Consider the following 13,841-nt stretch of genomic DNA (forward strand, 5'->3'; position numbering starts at 1 on the left):
AGTTCAATCGTGTTTTAGTATACACTTTAACAACAAAATGTGTTTTTATCATGTTGTATTTAATTGTTCTTTATTTTCTATTATGGGATGGTGATGTTCTCATTAGAGATGTAACCCTGCACCTCAGATATGATAATAAATAATAAAAGTACCAGACCAGAGAACCCCCACAAAGAGAAACCTGGCAAATAGACTCTAAACTCAATCCATGACCAAACAAGAAACCAAACCAGTAAGCACCCTAAAGTGTTACACCAGGACAGCTGTGACAGTGAAATAAAAATGAGTGCCCTGTTAACTGGGCATACTGGAGTTTGGCTTAGGCATGGTAAACTCCCCTGAAATGGATCACAGGAAACTCGAAAATGTGAAAGGAGACAAAGTAATGGAATTAAAAAAGGTTCTTAAGTGCAACTCAACCAGCTACCCAGTCCACCAGCTCATTATAACCAGAATGTTCACCTGAGAAAACAGGTGCCACTAAGATCTCTGGAACTTGACAAGCAATCAAGCATGACAAAAACAGGTCACTTTTTTATGTGGTTTAAAGAAGTGTTTGTTTACTAGCTAATAATTTATATATATATATATACAGTATATATATATATATATATATATATATATATACAGTGTATCACAAAAGTGAGTACACCCCTCACATTTCTGCAAATATTTTATTATATATTTTCATGGGACAACACTATAGAAATAAAACTTGGATATAACTTAGAGTAGTCAGTGTACAACTTGTATAGCAGTGTAGATTTACTGTCTTCTGAAAATAACTCAACACACAGCCATTAATGTCTAAATAGCTGGCAACATAAGTGAGTACACCCCACAGTGAACATGTCCAAATTGTGCCCAAAGTGTCAATATTTTGTGTGACCACCATTATTATCCAGCACTGCCTTAACCCTCCTGGGCATGGAATTCACCAGAGCTGCACAGGTTGCTACTGGAATCCTCTTCCACTCCTCCATGATGACATCACGGAGCTGGTGGATGTTAGACACCTTGAACTCCTCCACCTTCCACTTGAGGATGCGCCACAGGTGCTCAATTGGGTTTAGTCCATCACCTTTACCTTCAGCTTCCTCAGCAAGGCAGTTGTCATCTTGGAGGTTTGGGGTCGTTATCCTGTTGGAAAACTGCCATGAGGCCCAGTTTTCGAAGGGAGGGGATCATGCTCTGTTTCAGAATGTCACAGTACATGTTGGAATTCATGTTTCCCTCAATGAACTGCAGCTCCCCAGTGCCAGCAACACTCATGCAGCCCAAGACCATGATGCTACCACCATCATGCTTGACTGTAGGCAAGATACAGTTGTCTTGGTACTTCTCACCAGGGCGCCGCCACACATGCTGGACACCATCTGAGCCAAACGAGTTTATCTTGGTCTCGTCAGACCACAGGGCATTCCAGTAATCCATGTTCTTGGACTGCTTGTCTTCAGCAAACTGTTTGCGGGCTTTCTTGTGCGTCAGCTTCCTTCTGGGATGACGACCATGCAGACCGAGTTGATGCAGTGTGCGGCGTATGGTCTGAGCACTGACAGGCTGACCTCCCACGTCTTCAACCTCTGCAGCAATGCTGGCAGCACTCATGTGTCTATTTTTTAAAGCCAACCTCTGGATATAACGCCGAACACGTGGACTCAACTTCTTTGGTCGACCCTGGCGAAGCCTGTTCCGAGTGGAACCTGTCCTGGAAAACCGTTGTATGACCTTGGCCACCATGCTGTAGCTCAGTTTCAGGGTGTTAGCAATCTTCTTATAGCCCAGGCCATCTTTGTGGAGAGCAACAATTCTATTTCTCACATCCTCAGAGAGTTTTTTGCCATGAGGTGCCATGTTGAATATCCAGTGGCCAGTATGAGAGAATTGTACCCAAAACACCAAATTTAACAGCCCTGCTCCCCATTTACACCTGGGACCCTCATGTACTCACTTATGTTGCCAGCTATTTAGACATTAATGGCTGTGTGTTGAGTTATTTTCAGAAGACAGTAAATCTACACTGCTATACAAGCTGTACACTGACTACTCTAAGTTATATCCAAGTTTCATGTCTATAGTGTTGTCCCATGAAAAGATATAATGAAATATTTGCAGAAATGTGAGGGGTGTACTCACTTTTGTGATACACTGTATATGTAATAAATGGATTTTAATATTTCTGGTGTAATTTCCTAAAAGTTGTAAATATAGCACATTATCTGTACTTCAGAATACTCAAAGTATTTAGTTTTTTTCATTTATTGAACACTGGGCACAATACAACCTGGACAGGACACCAGTCTATTGCAGGACATCACACACTCACATTTACTCACTCACTTACTTACAACAAAGTTTAGGGGGCAATTAGAAAGTTACCAGTACATCTACTGCATGTGTTTGCATGGTGGGAGAAAACAAGAGAACACAGAGGAAATTCACTTTTGATTGAAATAACTTTATATTAGCAACAACTAGCACAACATATAATAATTTTAAAACAATAAACACATGTAACAAATTAAAAATAATAATTTAATATTTACAACAAAATATTTACAAATCAGGGCAAGAGAATACTGGATAAAACCATGGGAAGGTTTCATGAATCAGACTTGAGATGATTTTCATTTGCAGCAGACGTCTATGCAGATTCAGCAGCTTAAAGAAAAAAAAACAGTTTTCTTTTTTTGTTGTTTTCCTTTATTTTATTATATTCACTTTAAAAAATATTGACTGAAAAAAATACCTGTTTCATTACTCGTCTCCGTCTGCTGTTTTTGACCAGCTTTTATCTCTGTGTCCATGTAGGCCACAAAATGAATTAATGTGTAGATCCTGAAATACGGAAATCAAACAAACCACCATATTATAACATGTTGTTTCAAAACATTGTAATACATTTTATAATAATAATTCAGTATGGCACATTTAATTTAATGCCCAGAATAATAAAATAAAAAAGCCTAGCCAAATCACCTGGGTCAAAATATAGAATAATATTTCTTTGTTTAATGGAACTGCTGCTGATATGTAATTATCTATGTTAAGAAGTTGTGACTGTTCTAATAAATATTTACGGTAAGTTCAAAGGTTATTTGGTGAATAATCTCTAAATATTGGGGAGCATCAAGTCATTAATTGAAGTGAAGCACTAAAATATATAAAAACATATACTATTTGTTTTGAACAAATCCCAGTGTGCCACAATTATTGACACCCCAGCAACTGTTTTTTTAAAAGCACCCCTCAAGGTTTCCTCTACTCCTCAAGGTCCTTTAGGTTTTTGGGATCTTTCTTGTGGACTTTTCTCATGAGTTCATACCACAGCTTTCCACTGAGGTTAAGGTCAGTCGACTGTGAGGGCCATGGCAAAAGCCTGAGTCTATGGTCATCAATCAATTTTAGGGTGGGTTAGATGTTCTGGATTGCTGTCATGCACAGATCAAAGCACAGCCCAGCAATAGCTTCTTGGCAGAGGCAGATAAATATTATTTCTAAATATGAACCTTGCAAGATTACCAGAGCATTAGGATTAACAACAGACCTAAAAAACATCTCTAAAATCCTAGAGCCTTAGAAATGGTTTGGGAACTGATGCATTCTAATAACTTTCTTTTTATTTATTATTTGTCATGGCTTAACATCCACACTGAACCAGAAACACAAGCTCATGCTTTTGTAATGGCGCTCACAGTCTCCTGACTGTCATTAAAAATCTGTGGATCTTAAACATGCTGTGTATGCAAGGTATCCCAATAATGCATTAAAATGAAAAGCATTTTTCAACAAACAGAGGGTAAAATACTGCAGCATAATTTGAATCTAATTTTTAAATATAAAGGACTTGCCTGTGGTAAAGCATCGCAAAGAATTGCACAAAAATCAGTAAAGCAAAGCTGAGGAGAAACATCAGTGATATTGGATCAACTTGAAGTTTTTCATTGGAAATAGTAAAGTCTGGATTGACTTTTGGAATAGGCAGGGTGATGTTGTTGCCAATGGCCTGGAGGAAAAACGTGGCCACCAACCACAGAGTGTTGAAGATGAAGAAGACAAACGACACCTATTACAAAAAAAAGATCCTGATTATTTTAAATGCAAAACTTAAATTAATTGTAACAAATTTGGCTTAAGTTTAAATTCTTATGTATTTCATTATGTACATACATGCTCTCTACACACTCACCTTATTCCTAAGTTCTTTCAGCTCTTTCACAACTTGTTCCTGTTGTTCCTTATTTTCTTTGATAGGTTCTAAATATTTTCTCAGCAAGTCTTTCCAGAAATCGATTTCAGTCTAGAAAATGTAAATGAAAAATAGTAAAGCAAAAATTTTCAGCTTATGAACTTATTTAAAACTTAAAGAAAAAAACATAAACATAACGTTACCTTTGATAGTGTTTCATTTATTAGTGGCAAGTCCGAATGTTGTATTTGCAGGTCTTCAATCCAGCCTTCAGACATGAGGAACATTTATTAAAACCATAAATAATTCTTGTTAAACTAAATATAATGCAATTATTATGCTGACATAAAATAAAGCAATGCAAAACACCTACTTTTAGGTGTTTCTGTTGAAAGATATACATCTGACCTAGAGTGAAAAAATAGTAAAAATAAACAGTAAAAATATTACATTCATCATGGTACTGACATTAATAATCTGATTAATAAAACTAAACAGGTTAAATGAAAAGTGAATCTTATCTTACACTAATATTACAAGCTGACTACAGAGAAAATGTCAGAATGCACGAGAACAAAATGAAATGCTGCCACTTGCTGAGACTGAGGAAATGAATTGAATTTAGTCACGAGAAATAAAGCACTTCAGGGCATGTAGTTATAGAGACACGAGAAACATTTGGTGTGGCTTCAGTGTTAAGATTAGGGCACTTAATATCCTGGAGCTAATCATTTTTGTTTTATAATGGTCTGCCATGTAGTGCTTTATGTTGCATATATAACAACAGTGCACCAAAATGACAATATTTTGAAGAAAATATATTATCAATTAATTAATATTGTTGGATGTCTGTGAAACCTGTTAAGTTGCTACTATTACTAAGGCAGCACAATTTCTCTTTCCTAAAGTTTACTTTGATAGATTATCAATAAGTTATTTTAAAACAATTTTCACAATACTTCGTTGACTGGTCCTTTTGCATCTTAAAATAGCACATTAATAAACATCAATAATTTTCTTGAAAATAAATCTTATGCTGTACTGCAGATTATTTAACAGCTTCTGACAAACCAGAACCGAGTGAATTGCACTATGGTAGGTATTGAAATTACAATGTTTGGTCATGTATAACTACAAATCCTGATGGGGTTTATGCAAAACATGACACCAGTATTTTATTATTTACCTATCAGTCTCTTGTGACTCCATGACTTCAGGATCTTGCTGCTTTGATACTAGAGATTCCACCGGTGGTTCAGTTTCACTCAAAGTGTTTTTCAAAAACGGGCACTTGCCACATACAGCTTGTATGAGCTGCCTCCTGATTGTGTTCACTGTTACAGTCTTTGCTTTGCCTCCAGTTTCTCGGGTTCCCCATGAGACGTTGTTCATGTTGACGATTGAGTAAATAGTCAGCAGGAGATAACCACTGGGGATACAGAGGCAGTAAAGCACCCCATAGATGATTAGGGGGAACTCCTGGGGGTGAAGAATTGCTGTGATGAGGTACATTGCAACCATGCTGATCAAGAACAGACCACTGGGGGTGACAAATGTCCCATTCTTTACCATTTCACCTAAAAAAACATTGGGCAACTTCAGAATCAATTAAATTTCAATTCAATTTTAATATTTTTTTTTACCTATGTAAACCTAAACATTAAAATAGATTCATTAGAATAATTAACCAAAACTTATAATGTATCATACAGTTTCACGTTTATTACAATTGTTTATCAAAATAGTAAAAACCCTTCAAACCCTAGAAAACCCTTTAGAAAATATATGAATAAATATATCAATAATTAATTTCTAGAGCACTTTAATGTAGTGTCTCAACATGTTTCCCTATAAAATGAAGAAATAACTGCTGAAAAAGCTAAATTAAACAAAAGTGTACACATTATTAAGGTTCTTTTATGTAATATTGGCATTTTGCTGGCTGATCTCCTGATCAATACTGTAAAACACGTATGTCTCTATTTACAAGGCATCCTGAGAAAGTATATTTTAATAAATAGTTTTTGAGTATACAAAATAGACACTTGTGACTAGATTCAGTTAAACACGTATTGGAGAATACATGTATCAAATAATATATAAGATGTTTTGGTGGTGAAGTGGCTTAAAATCTTTTCTAAGACAATCTCACTGCCAAAATAGTTTCTTAATGCATTAAAAAACTTAATAAAAATGAATCTAAATGCTCTGTAAAGCATTCACACTGAATGTACAATTTTGTATTGTTAAGTCTGAATTTGGCTTTTGTATATCCCTTTTGACGTCCCATGTTTTTGGAGTGAAAATGTTAACACTATGCTTAGCAGGTTATGTTAATAAAAAAATTAAATTTTCTACACAGACTCAATGTTATTCCAATACATGAAGGAAATCTGAGAAATATATAGATATATTACCTATGATGCAAAGAATAGTTCCAGTCATAATAAATGCGTAAAATATGCTCATGACTGCTGCTATCTGAAGTTGCGTGTCAGCTTTCAGCTTGAAGCACAGTGCCAGGTATATTGCAGGTGGCACTATGGCTAAGATAAGAGCCAAATTTGCTTTAATTTGAAATAAAAATGTAAAGCTTCCTGCAAGAAACAACAAAGGAGAAAAGTTTTATTACAATCAATATAAATATTATTATAATGTAATTTAAAAATTCATAAAGAACTACATTCTTTTTTACAGACTTCTGTGATATCTGTGCTCTTTGCATGTTCTATGCACTTATATGATCTATTCATCCATTTGGGCGGTCTGTTCCTGTGACTAATAAGACTAATAAGCTTTTTCATGAAGCCTATATTAAAAACACTTGAAGTTCTTTTGTCTAGTTCTTTACCTGCAATCATTAGACAGATGGTGGCAGGTCCCAAAATGGATGTGCCCATGCTGATGACTTGGTAAATGATGTAGGGTTTAGAGATAGACCCATTCCTCTCAGAGGTCAGATTACCCGAGCTGAGCAAATCAATAGTGTTGGCCATGGTAGATGGCCCCCAGCGCCGTCGCTGGTTGTAAAACTCTTTAAAGTCCTGTGGCGCGTTGGTGTAGGCATCCGAGGCAGCATTATACTCCACCCTATATCCCTGCTGCAGTAAGAGTGTGCAGAGCCAGCGGTCCTCCCCTGGAAACAAGCAGTAGGTCATTTACATTTTCATGCTTATTGATCATAAGGAATTTTTATTTATATACTTTTATTATCATCAAATATGGTGTGCCTTTTTATTATAAAGTGAACATGGAGAACATGGCAACCTCCTTACAGACTGTTAACTAAGGCAAAGTTTGTATACATGTTCCCTTATGCTAACCATAAAAACTAAATATACTATATTAAATTGTGCACATGCTGTACAGTAAACCATTGCATCTTTCAGCAACCCTAATTAAATAAATCAAAACTAGTGTTAATTACTCTCTCAAATTCCTATAATATCTCTATGATAACTCAGATAACTTGCATGGCCCAAAGTCAGCCTCTAAGTAATAATATTTAAATGCATTATTTAATAGCAACAGGTGGGATAGTATCAAGTATAAGTAGTTTTTTAATGCCAAATACATTTACATTTATGCCATTTAACAGGCACCTTTAGCCAAAGCAACTTACAGATGTTATTGAATACATAACAATAAATTGATGGTTAAAGGCCTTGCTCAAGGGCCCAACAACAGCAACATGGCTGCAGTAGGGCACTGCCCGGCAAATACTGCTTTAAAAAAACATAATTGTGAATAAATGATAAATATCTGGGCAGATATGATGCAGGTGAATACCTTGATCGTACTGTACATGGTGGCTTGCTTCTGTTGCTTTCTTGGTGTATGTCCTCATGACATTGTTGTCCATGAGGGCAGAACCTCTGAATAGACTGAAGCAGCCCGGGCTACAAAGCACACATCCAAACACGTGCTCTGCTGTCTTCTGCAGCCAGTGGCCCACTGCATACTCAAACTTCTGATACCACACCATGGGTCCTTTAAGCACACAGTGATATATTCATGTATGTTTGTTGTGTTTTGTTTTTTTTTGGTTATAATGAATTCACACAGGGCATGTGGATTTATGGATAGATTAAAAATCCTACCAGTGCCTGTGGGGTGAATCCGGCCACAGGCGGCACCCACTCCTGGATACAGCCTTAGTCTATCAATCAGTAGCATGACAGCAGAGGGCAAGAAATCTGTATCTCCATCCAGTGCCAAGATGTATGTGTTCTCTGCCTGGTTTAAAAAAAAAGCTGTAAACATTAGATACAGGAGCAGCTGAAGAAAAAAAAGTTGCGTGTCTGCTATGGAACAGATACTTTGTTGTTTAATTTTGCATAATTTTACAATGAACACTGCTTGACTAGCATACTTTACTACTTCTGTCTTATTCACAATGAGCATGTTGCTGTAGGTTTTAAAACCAACCACACAGGAGCTTCATTTGATTCCAATTGTTTTATCGGTTGGTATTACTTATTAAACCTGATCACATAAGGTCTTGCTCATGCCTGGTTGATTTGAAATCTTGCAGCTGTAACTCGGTTAAAATTAATGCTTTGTTTTGTTAAAATGACACCAAATTTTTAATGTCAAACCAACTAGCTTTGTGTAATGTCTATTATTTGTTTTGTAATTGGATATCATTTATTTTTGAGGTGTTGTGAACATTGTACTCTCTCTTTTCGATTACTCAGTCCAAGATGAGCAAGCTGAGTGAGGGAAGGTATGTAATGTGATAGCTGTGTTTAATTTTCTAAATTGTATGAACTACTGTAGTATGTGGTCATGAACAGGTAATAAGGTTTGTAAACATATAAATGTTTCTGCAGAAGTTTAACCTTTGTAAAAGGTACTTCTAAAAACAGTTGCAGGTACACACCGGTTAAGCAGCCACACTGGTGATTTGTGATTAGAGAATATATTATGTGTGTGTGTGTGTGTGTGTGTGTGTTTAGTCGTTTAATCGCAGTCGTTACCTTCAGCTGTTTCTCTTGCTCCTCCCCCTTTGGGTACTTGCTGTTGAGTCTCCAGTTAAGAAGGTAATACATGTACATGATCTGTTAAAAATGCAGAATATGCATGAAATTATGTTTGGGTATATTTAGGCATTATTTTATATTTAGGTAAAGATTATAATTATAACATGGTAAGCTGATAATAGGCTTACCTGTGACCATCTCTTTTTGTGACGAATCAGCTGTTTGTCCTTATAGTGAACCATTAATAAATTGCCATTAGGAAGTTTGCATACCAGACGTCCTCCATAAGGTGTGCTGATAATGGCCTGCCCAGGGTCAGTGGTCTCATTATTCCATGAAGAAGGGTTGTCTGTGATAAAAAAGCTAAATCATGCCAAAAAAAAGTGTTTTATTTTCACACATTATCTCTGTAACTCCATGGTTGATTTTAAAAAGGTCAAACGCTTATGCTTACGTTTTTACTTCTTTGATGACTTTCACTAGAGACTTAGCATATTCGTTTAAATGCCGCCCTTCGCCACCATTCACATCCTCGAAGGCATCATCAAAGAAGATATGGCACTCAAAGGAGGCATCTTTGTGGAAGTTTTCTTTAGGCCGGAATTTGTCAAGCCTGGTTAAAACAATTAGTTGTTGCTGAATTTTAAGGTTAACAAGTGTAAATAACACACAATTATTACAAAATTACCTGAACATAGAGATAATTATTTTCATCATTTCGTCATCTGTCTCATGCCACATTGTTGCACAAAGGTAGACGGTCACAGGTTTTTTTGTTCTGGGAAGAAACATAATAACGATTTAACCATGATGCGATTAAACTCGATCAACCAATCCTGACCCAATGAATTAGCCAATCTGTGCCTAAAAACTACATATTCTACATATTCACCACAGAGGCAGTATTTACCTGTTCTCCTCATTTTTTTCGTTGGTCTCAAAACGGGTGTTGAGCAACAAGGACTGTTCCAGAAAAGCTCCCTCATACATTTGTCCCAGAAAAAGATCTTGAGTCCTCTCAATGCGTTTAATCTTCCGAAACCAGGTGTAAAATGTGCTCAGTATGAGCCCCAGCCACCAGCTTAGGGCACATATGCCAATAATCACAAGGGTTTCCATTTTTTTCTTTGACAAAGTAGCCCAAGTGTTTGTAACATCAGCCAATAATGAATGAGCTATACTAGTGCTGCTGTTTGTAGGAAAGGTCTTCATTAATACGAGACACAGAACTAAACTAGACACAGAGGTCAGGTACATGGGCATAACAAAACAACACCGCAGGGCATGCATCTTACAAGCTACCACTGCAAGCCAGCGACACATTATGGATGAGGCGATTTGGATGGCCATTAAGCCAAAGACTGCTATTTGTATGTTTTTAGGAATCGATGTTAATTTGATCCACTCTTGTTCATGCCAAAAAGGGACACTAATTCCAACCACAACTGCTGTTACTAGAACTTTCACCAGACTGGACAGAATGCTGAGCACATTCTGAGAACTGTCTTTTTCTTCAAAAAACTTCTCCATACATTTAAAAAGAGTTTTGTAGTTTTCCCACCAGTTTACTGAAACTAAGATGGTTCCTACAATGGCCATGCTAAGAGGTCCAACCATTGTCCGGTAGCTCACAATGAAGAAGATGTAGCCAAGAACAGTGAAGACGATGGAGAAGATTGCTGCTACAACGTATTTCATTTCTTTAGCATAAAAACGCGCAAACATCTGAAACACGGCTGACATAATGCTTACACTATTCAAAATCATGACATTAGTGACAATGTCAAAATATGGCATGGCCATCACTGTGAGAAGTGCCTCCCCAAGTGACACAAAACTCTGAACAAACACCACCTAGAACACAAATAAAAATTCTCGTTATAGATATTTATATTTTTCTGGTTATATTACCATTAGTCATTGTGCCACTGTTAAGGTTTTGTTTAACAGTTATTGTAAATCAAGAACATAAAAATCAAACAGGTATTTATGCTTAAAACACTTACACACAAAATTGTTTTCCAGGATGGCTTTGTTACATTTTTAAAGATGAACTTCCACAGGCTCTTCATGAGAAGAAGAATATTTGGTGCGACCAACACACAGCCGATACTCAGTGAAACAGTTGCTTTGTATTCAACAGGGACACTCGTAGTGACGTTACTATTGAGGGTCACCAAAACTAAAAATGATGACTACACAAAAGAAAAAAAGTTTCATTTAAACAAATATGTTCAGTGAGAAGATTTTAAATCATATGCATTAGATACCAATACTAGACAGCTCAACTCACCTTGCTCAGTACTGCAAGAGAAAACACAAGGACTCCAACAGTTAAATGACATAAGTGTTTGAAAAACTGATGTCGTTTTTTGTGACTTTCTTCTTGAATGATTGGAACTTCTCTGCAGGTGTCCCATTCTGTGCTGTTAAACCTAAAGTTAAATATTTAAAAAATGTATATAAATTTCAGAATTTCTGGAAATCAAACCCAGAATCTTCTTGTTGTGAGGAGACAGTGCTACCCACTGAGCCACCCAAATGAAAAATGAAATGTTGTATTAATTTCAAGAAAGATCAAAACTAGACACACTCACTAATTTTGTCCCCTCACCATTTTATAAGATTAAATTAAATTCTTAAAGGAATTTACTTAAAAATGGTGACATTTATGTTTGGTTTAAAAATGAATACACAATTTTAAAAGATGTGAAACAAGTATTGGTACAATAAATACATTATTGTTAATACATACATGTGTGTTGTATTGATTTAACAAAAAAAAATTCTTGCCACTTTGAAACTTTTATATCAGACATAATAGCTCAAAATGTATTAGTAGGAATAAAATAATTATAGAAGTATACTTTGTTAAAATACATTTAAGTAATTCTGAGCTATTAATGATCAAGAAATAAATAAATTAATAATACAAATAAATTAAATCAATCAATATCATATTTCCATAATAAATGTATTAAATCTGTAAAATTTGTAAAAAAATAAAATAAATACCTGCATTGTTTTTCTTCTCGCTTCGCATCCATTGTGATGCTCTCTGTGGAAGAAGTGTCTAAATTTCAGTTTAAACACATCCCTTTTAAAGGTTCACTGAAACACTCCTTAAACACTCAAGGGCCTTTGTCATGCCCTTGTGTTGTTTTTTAAATACAGAAAGTTGAGGAAGAAGGAAGAAACACGGTATAAAAAAACTACAGATATTTTCATTGAAAGATTTAATCTTTTATAGTGTGTGAAGATTATTTGCGGAACTATCAAACCTTGGTTTAATTCTCCCTAGTTTTCATCAAAATAAGACTTCCTTGTTCTTATAAATCTAATCTTCAATTTCTCTGTAATTGCTGACCTTGTTATATACACAACATTATTTTAAATTTGCCTGAAATCACCTGGTAATTTATTTGATTATACTGATTATACATTTTATGGCATTATTTCTCATTTATGCATAATTTTAAAACAACAGTCATTATCATGAAGTTGGTTTCACCACTGCTGCTATAAAAGTATAAAAAGCATTCTGATGGAAAAGCTTCAAACTAGATTTTGGAACATGAATGTGATTTGAATTGAATGATTTTCTTCCTTTCAGCTGGCTCTATTTACATTAACAGCTGATTAACAGCAATCAATGAAACACACACAAATATCAGAAAATCAAAATGCTATATCACATTATGCAAACCACGGGCTATGATAACTGCCAAATTGTATTATTTATTTATTTTTTCAAGTAGATATTGTTTGTTTGTTGTATATATTGATTTATAAATCCTAAGTGTTAGACACATTTTGGACTGTATGGTCTGTGAATAAAGATCTTAATTATTTATTTATAGTCTCAAACCTATCAGGAGACACAGGGTGCAGACAGGAATTCACTCTGAATAGGAATAGGCTGTCTATTGCAGGATATCACACACTCACTAATGGGGAAATTTACAGCAGTCAAATAACCTACATCTATGTTTTTAGAAGGTATAAATCAAAGTGAAATTCATATTGATCAAACACAAAAAGCTGTACAGTGGTACAGAAAAACACATTGAAAGGAAACCGACCAAACCAGAGTGTCAGAGAAAACCCACAACAATGCAGGAAAAACAAGACAAACTTTTCCTGACAGTGACCATAGGCAAGGTTTGAACCTGTGTTACACATCCCCCCCAACATAAAATAAGTACAATTGTTTTATTTCAGGAATGTCTTTGGTCATTATGACGTAAAGAAGTAACTTTATTCAACATCCTTACTTTGTTCATGAAATCATTTATTTATTTCATTTATTTATTTATTTATTTCTGGTTTATATTCACTTGTCTTATGAAATGTATTTGTAGATAATGTGTGTTTTAATGTTTTGCTTTATCTCGTCCGAGAAAGAAGAGCTACCCTACTAAATCTTATAACATATACATCTTATCACAAAAATGAAAACACATGACCTTTGTTAGCCGTGATCCTTACATAACTTTACAGGATGACTGTACTGTACTGAGTGCATTTTTGTTGAATGGTGTTTGCTTTGGTGGTAAACCTTTCATCTTCCAAAGAGTGACCAGTTCAGTGACATCCAGCTATTGTTTTGTCACGCAATCAAGATTTAAGGCTTACTGTTTGTATTAAAAAATGCCCTTTTATATTAGTAA

At 35.4% G+C, this 13,841-nt stretch overlaps 1 protein-coding gene across 1 annotated transcript; it reads right to left on the reverse strand.

The window, feature by feature from the left end:
- Positions 1–2,576: 2,576 nt before the first annotated feature.
- Positions 2,577–12,218, reverse strand: LOC134322942 (chitin synthase chs-1-like). The gene is made up of 19 exons (XM_063004349.1): positions 12,187–12,218; positions 11,465–11,606; positions 11,178–11,366; positions 10,082–11,025; positions 9,860–9,949; positions 9,626–9,784; positions 9,360–9,534; positions 9,157–9,249; positions 8,290–8,428; positions 7,979–8,179; positions 7,041–7,325; positions 6,607–6,786; positions 5,376–5,766; positions 4,563–4,597; positions 4,393–4,457; positions 4,190–4,300; positions 3,852–4,066; positions 2,750–2,838; positions 2,577–2,661 (listed from the first exon to the last, which is right to left on the reverse strand). Exons 1-19 carry the CDS (start codon positions 12,216–12,218, stop codon positions 2,645–2,647), a joined length of 3,552 nt encoding a protein of 1,183 aa, XP_062860419.1. The 3' UTR covers positions 2,577–2,644.
- Between the last annotated feature and the right edge of the window lie 1,623 nt (positions 12,219–13,841).

The sequence above is a fragment of the Trichomycterus rosablanca genome, chromosome 11 (genome assembly GCF_030014385.1).
Source record: "Trichomycterus rosablanca isolate fTriRos1 chromosome 11, fTriRos1.hap1, whole genome shotgun sequence".
Taxonomy (NCBI): domain Eukaryota; kingdom Metazoa; phylum Chordata; class Actinopteri; order Siluriformes; family Trichomycteridae; genus Trichomycterus; species Trichomycterus rosablanca.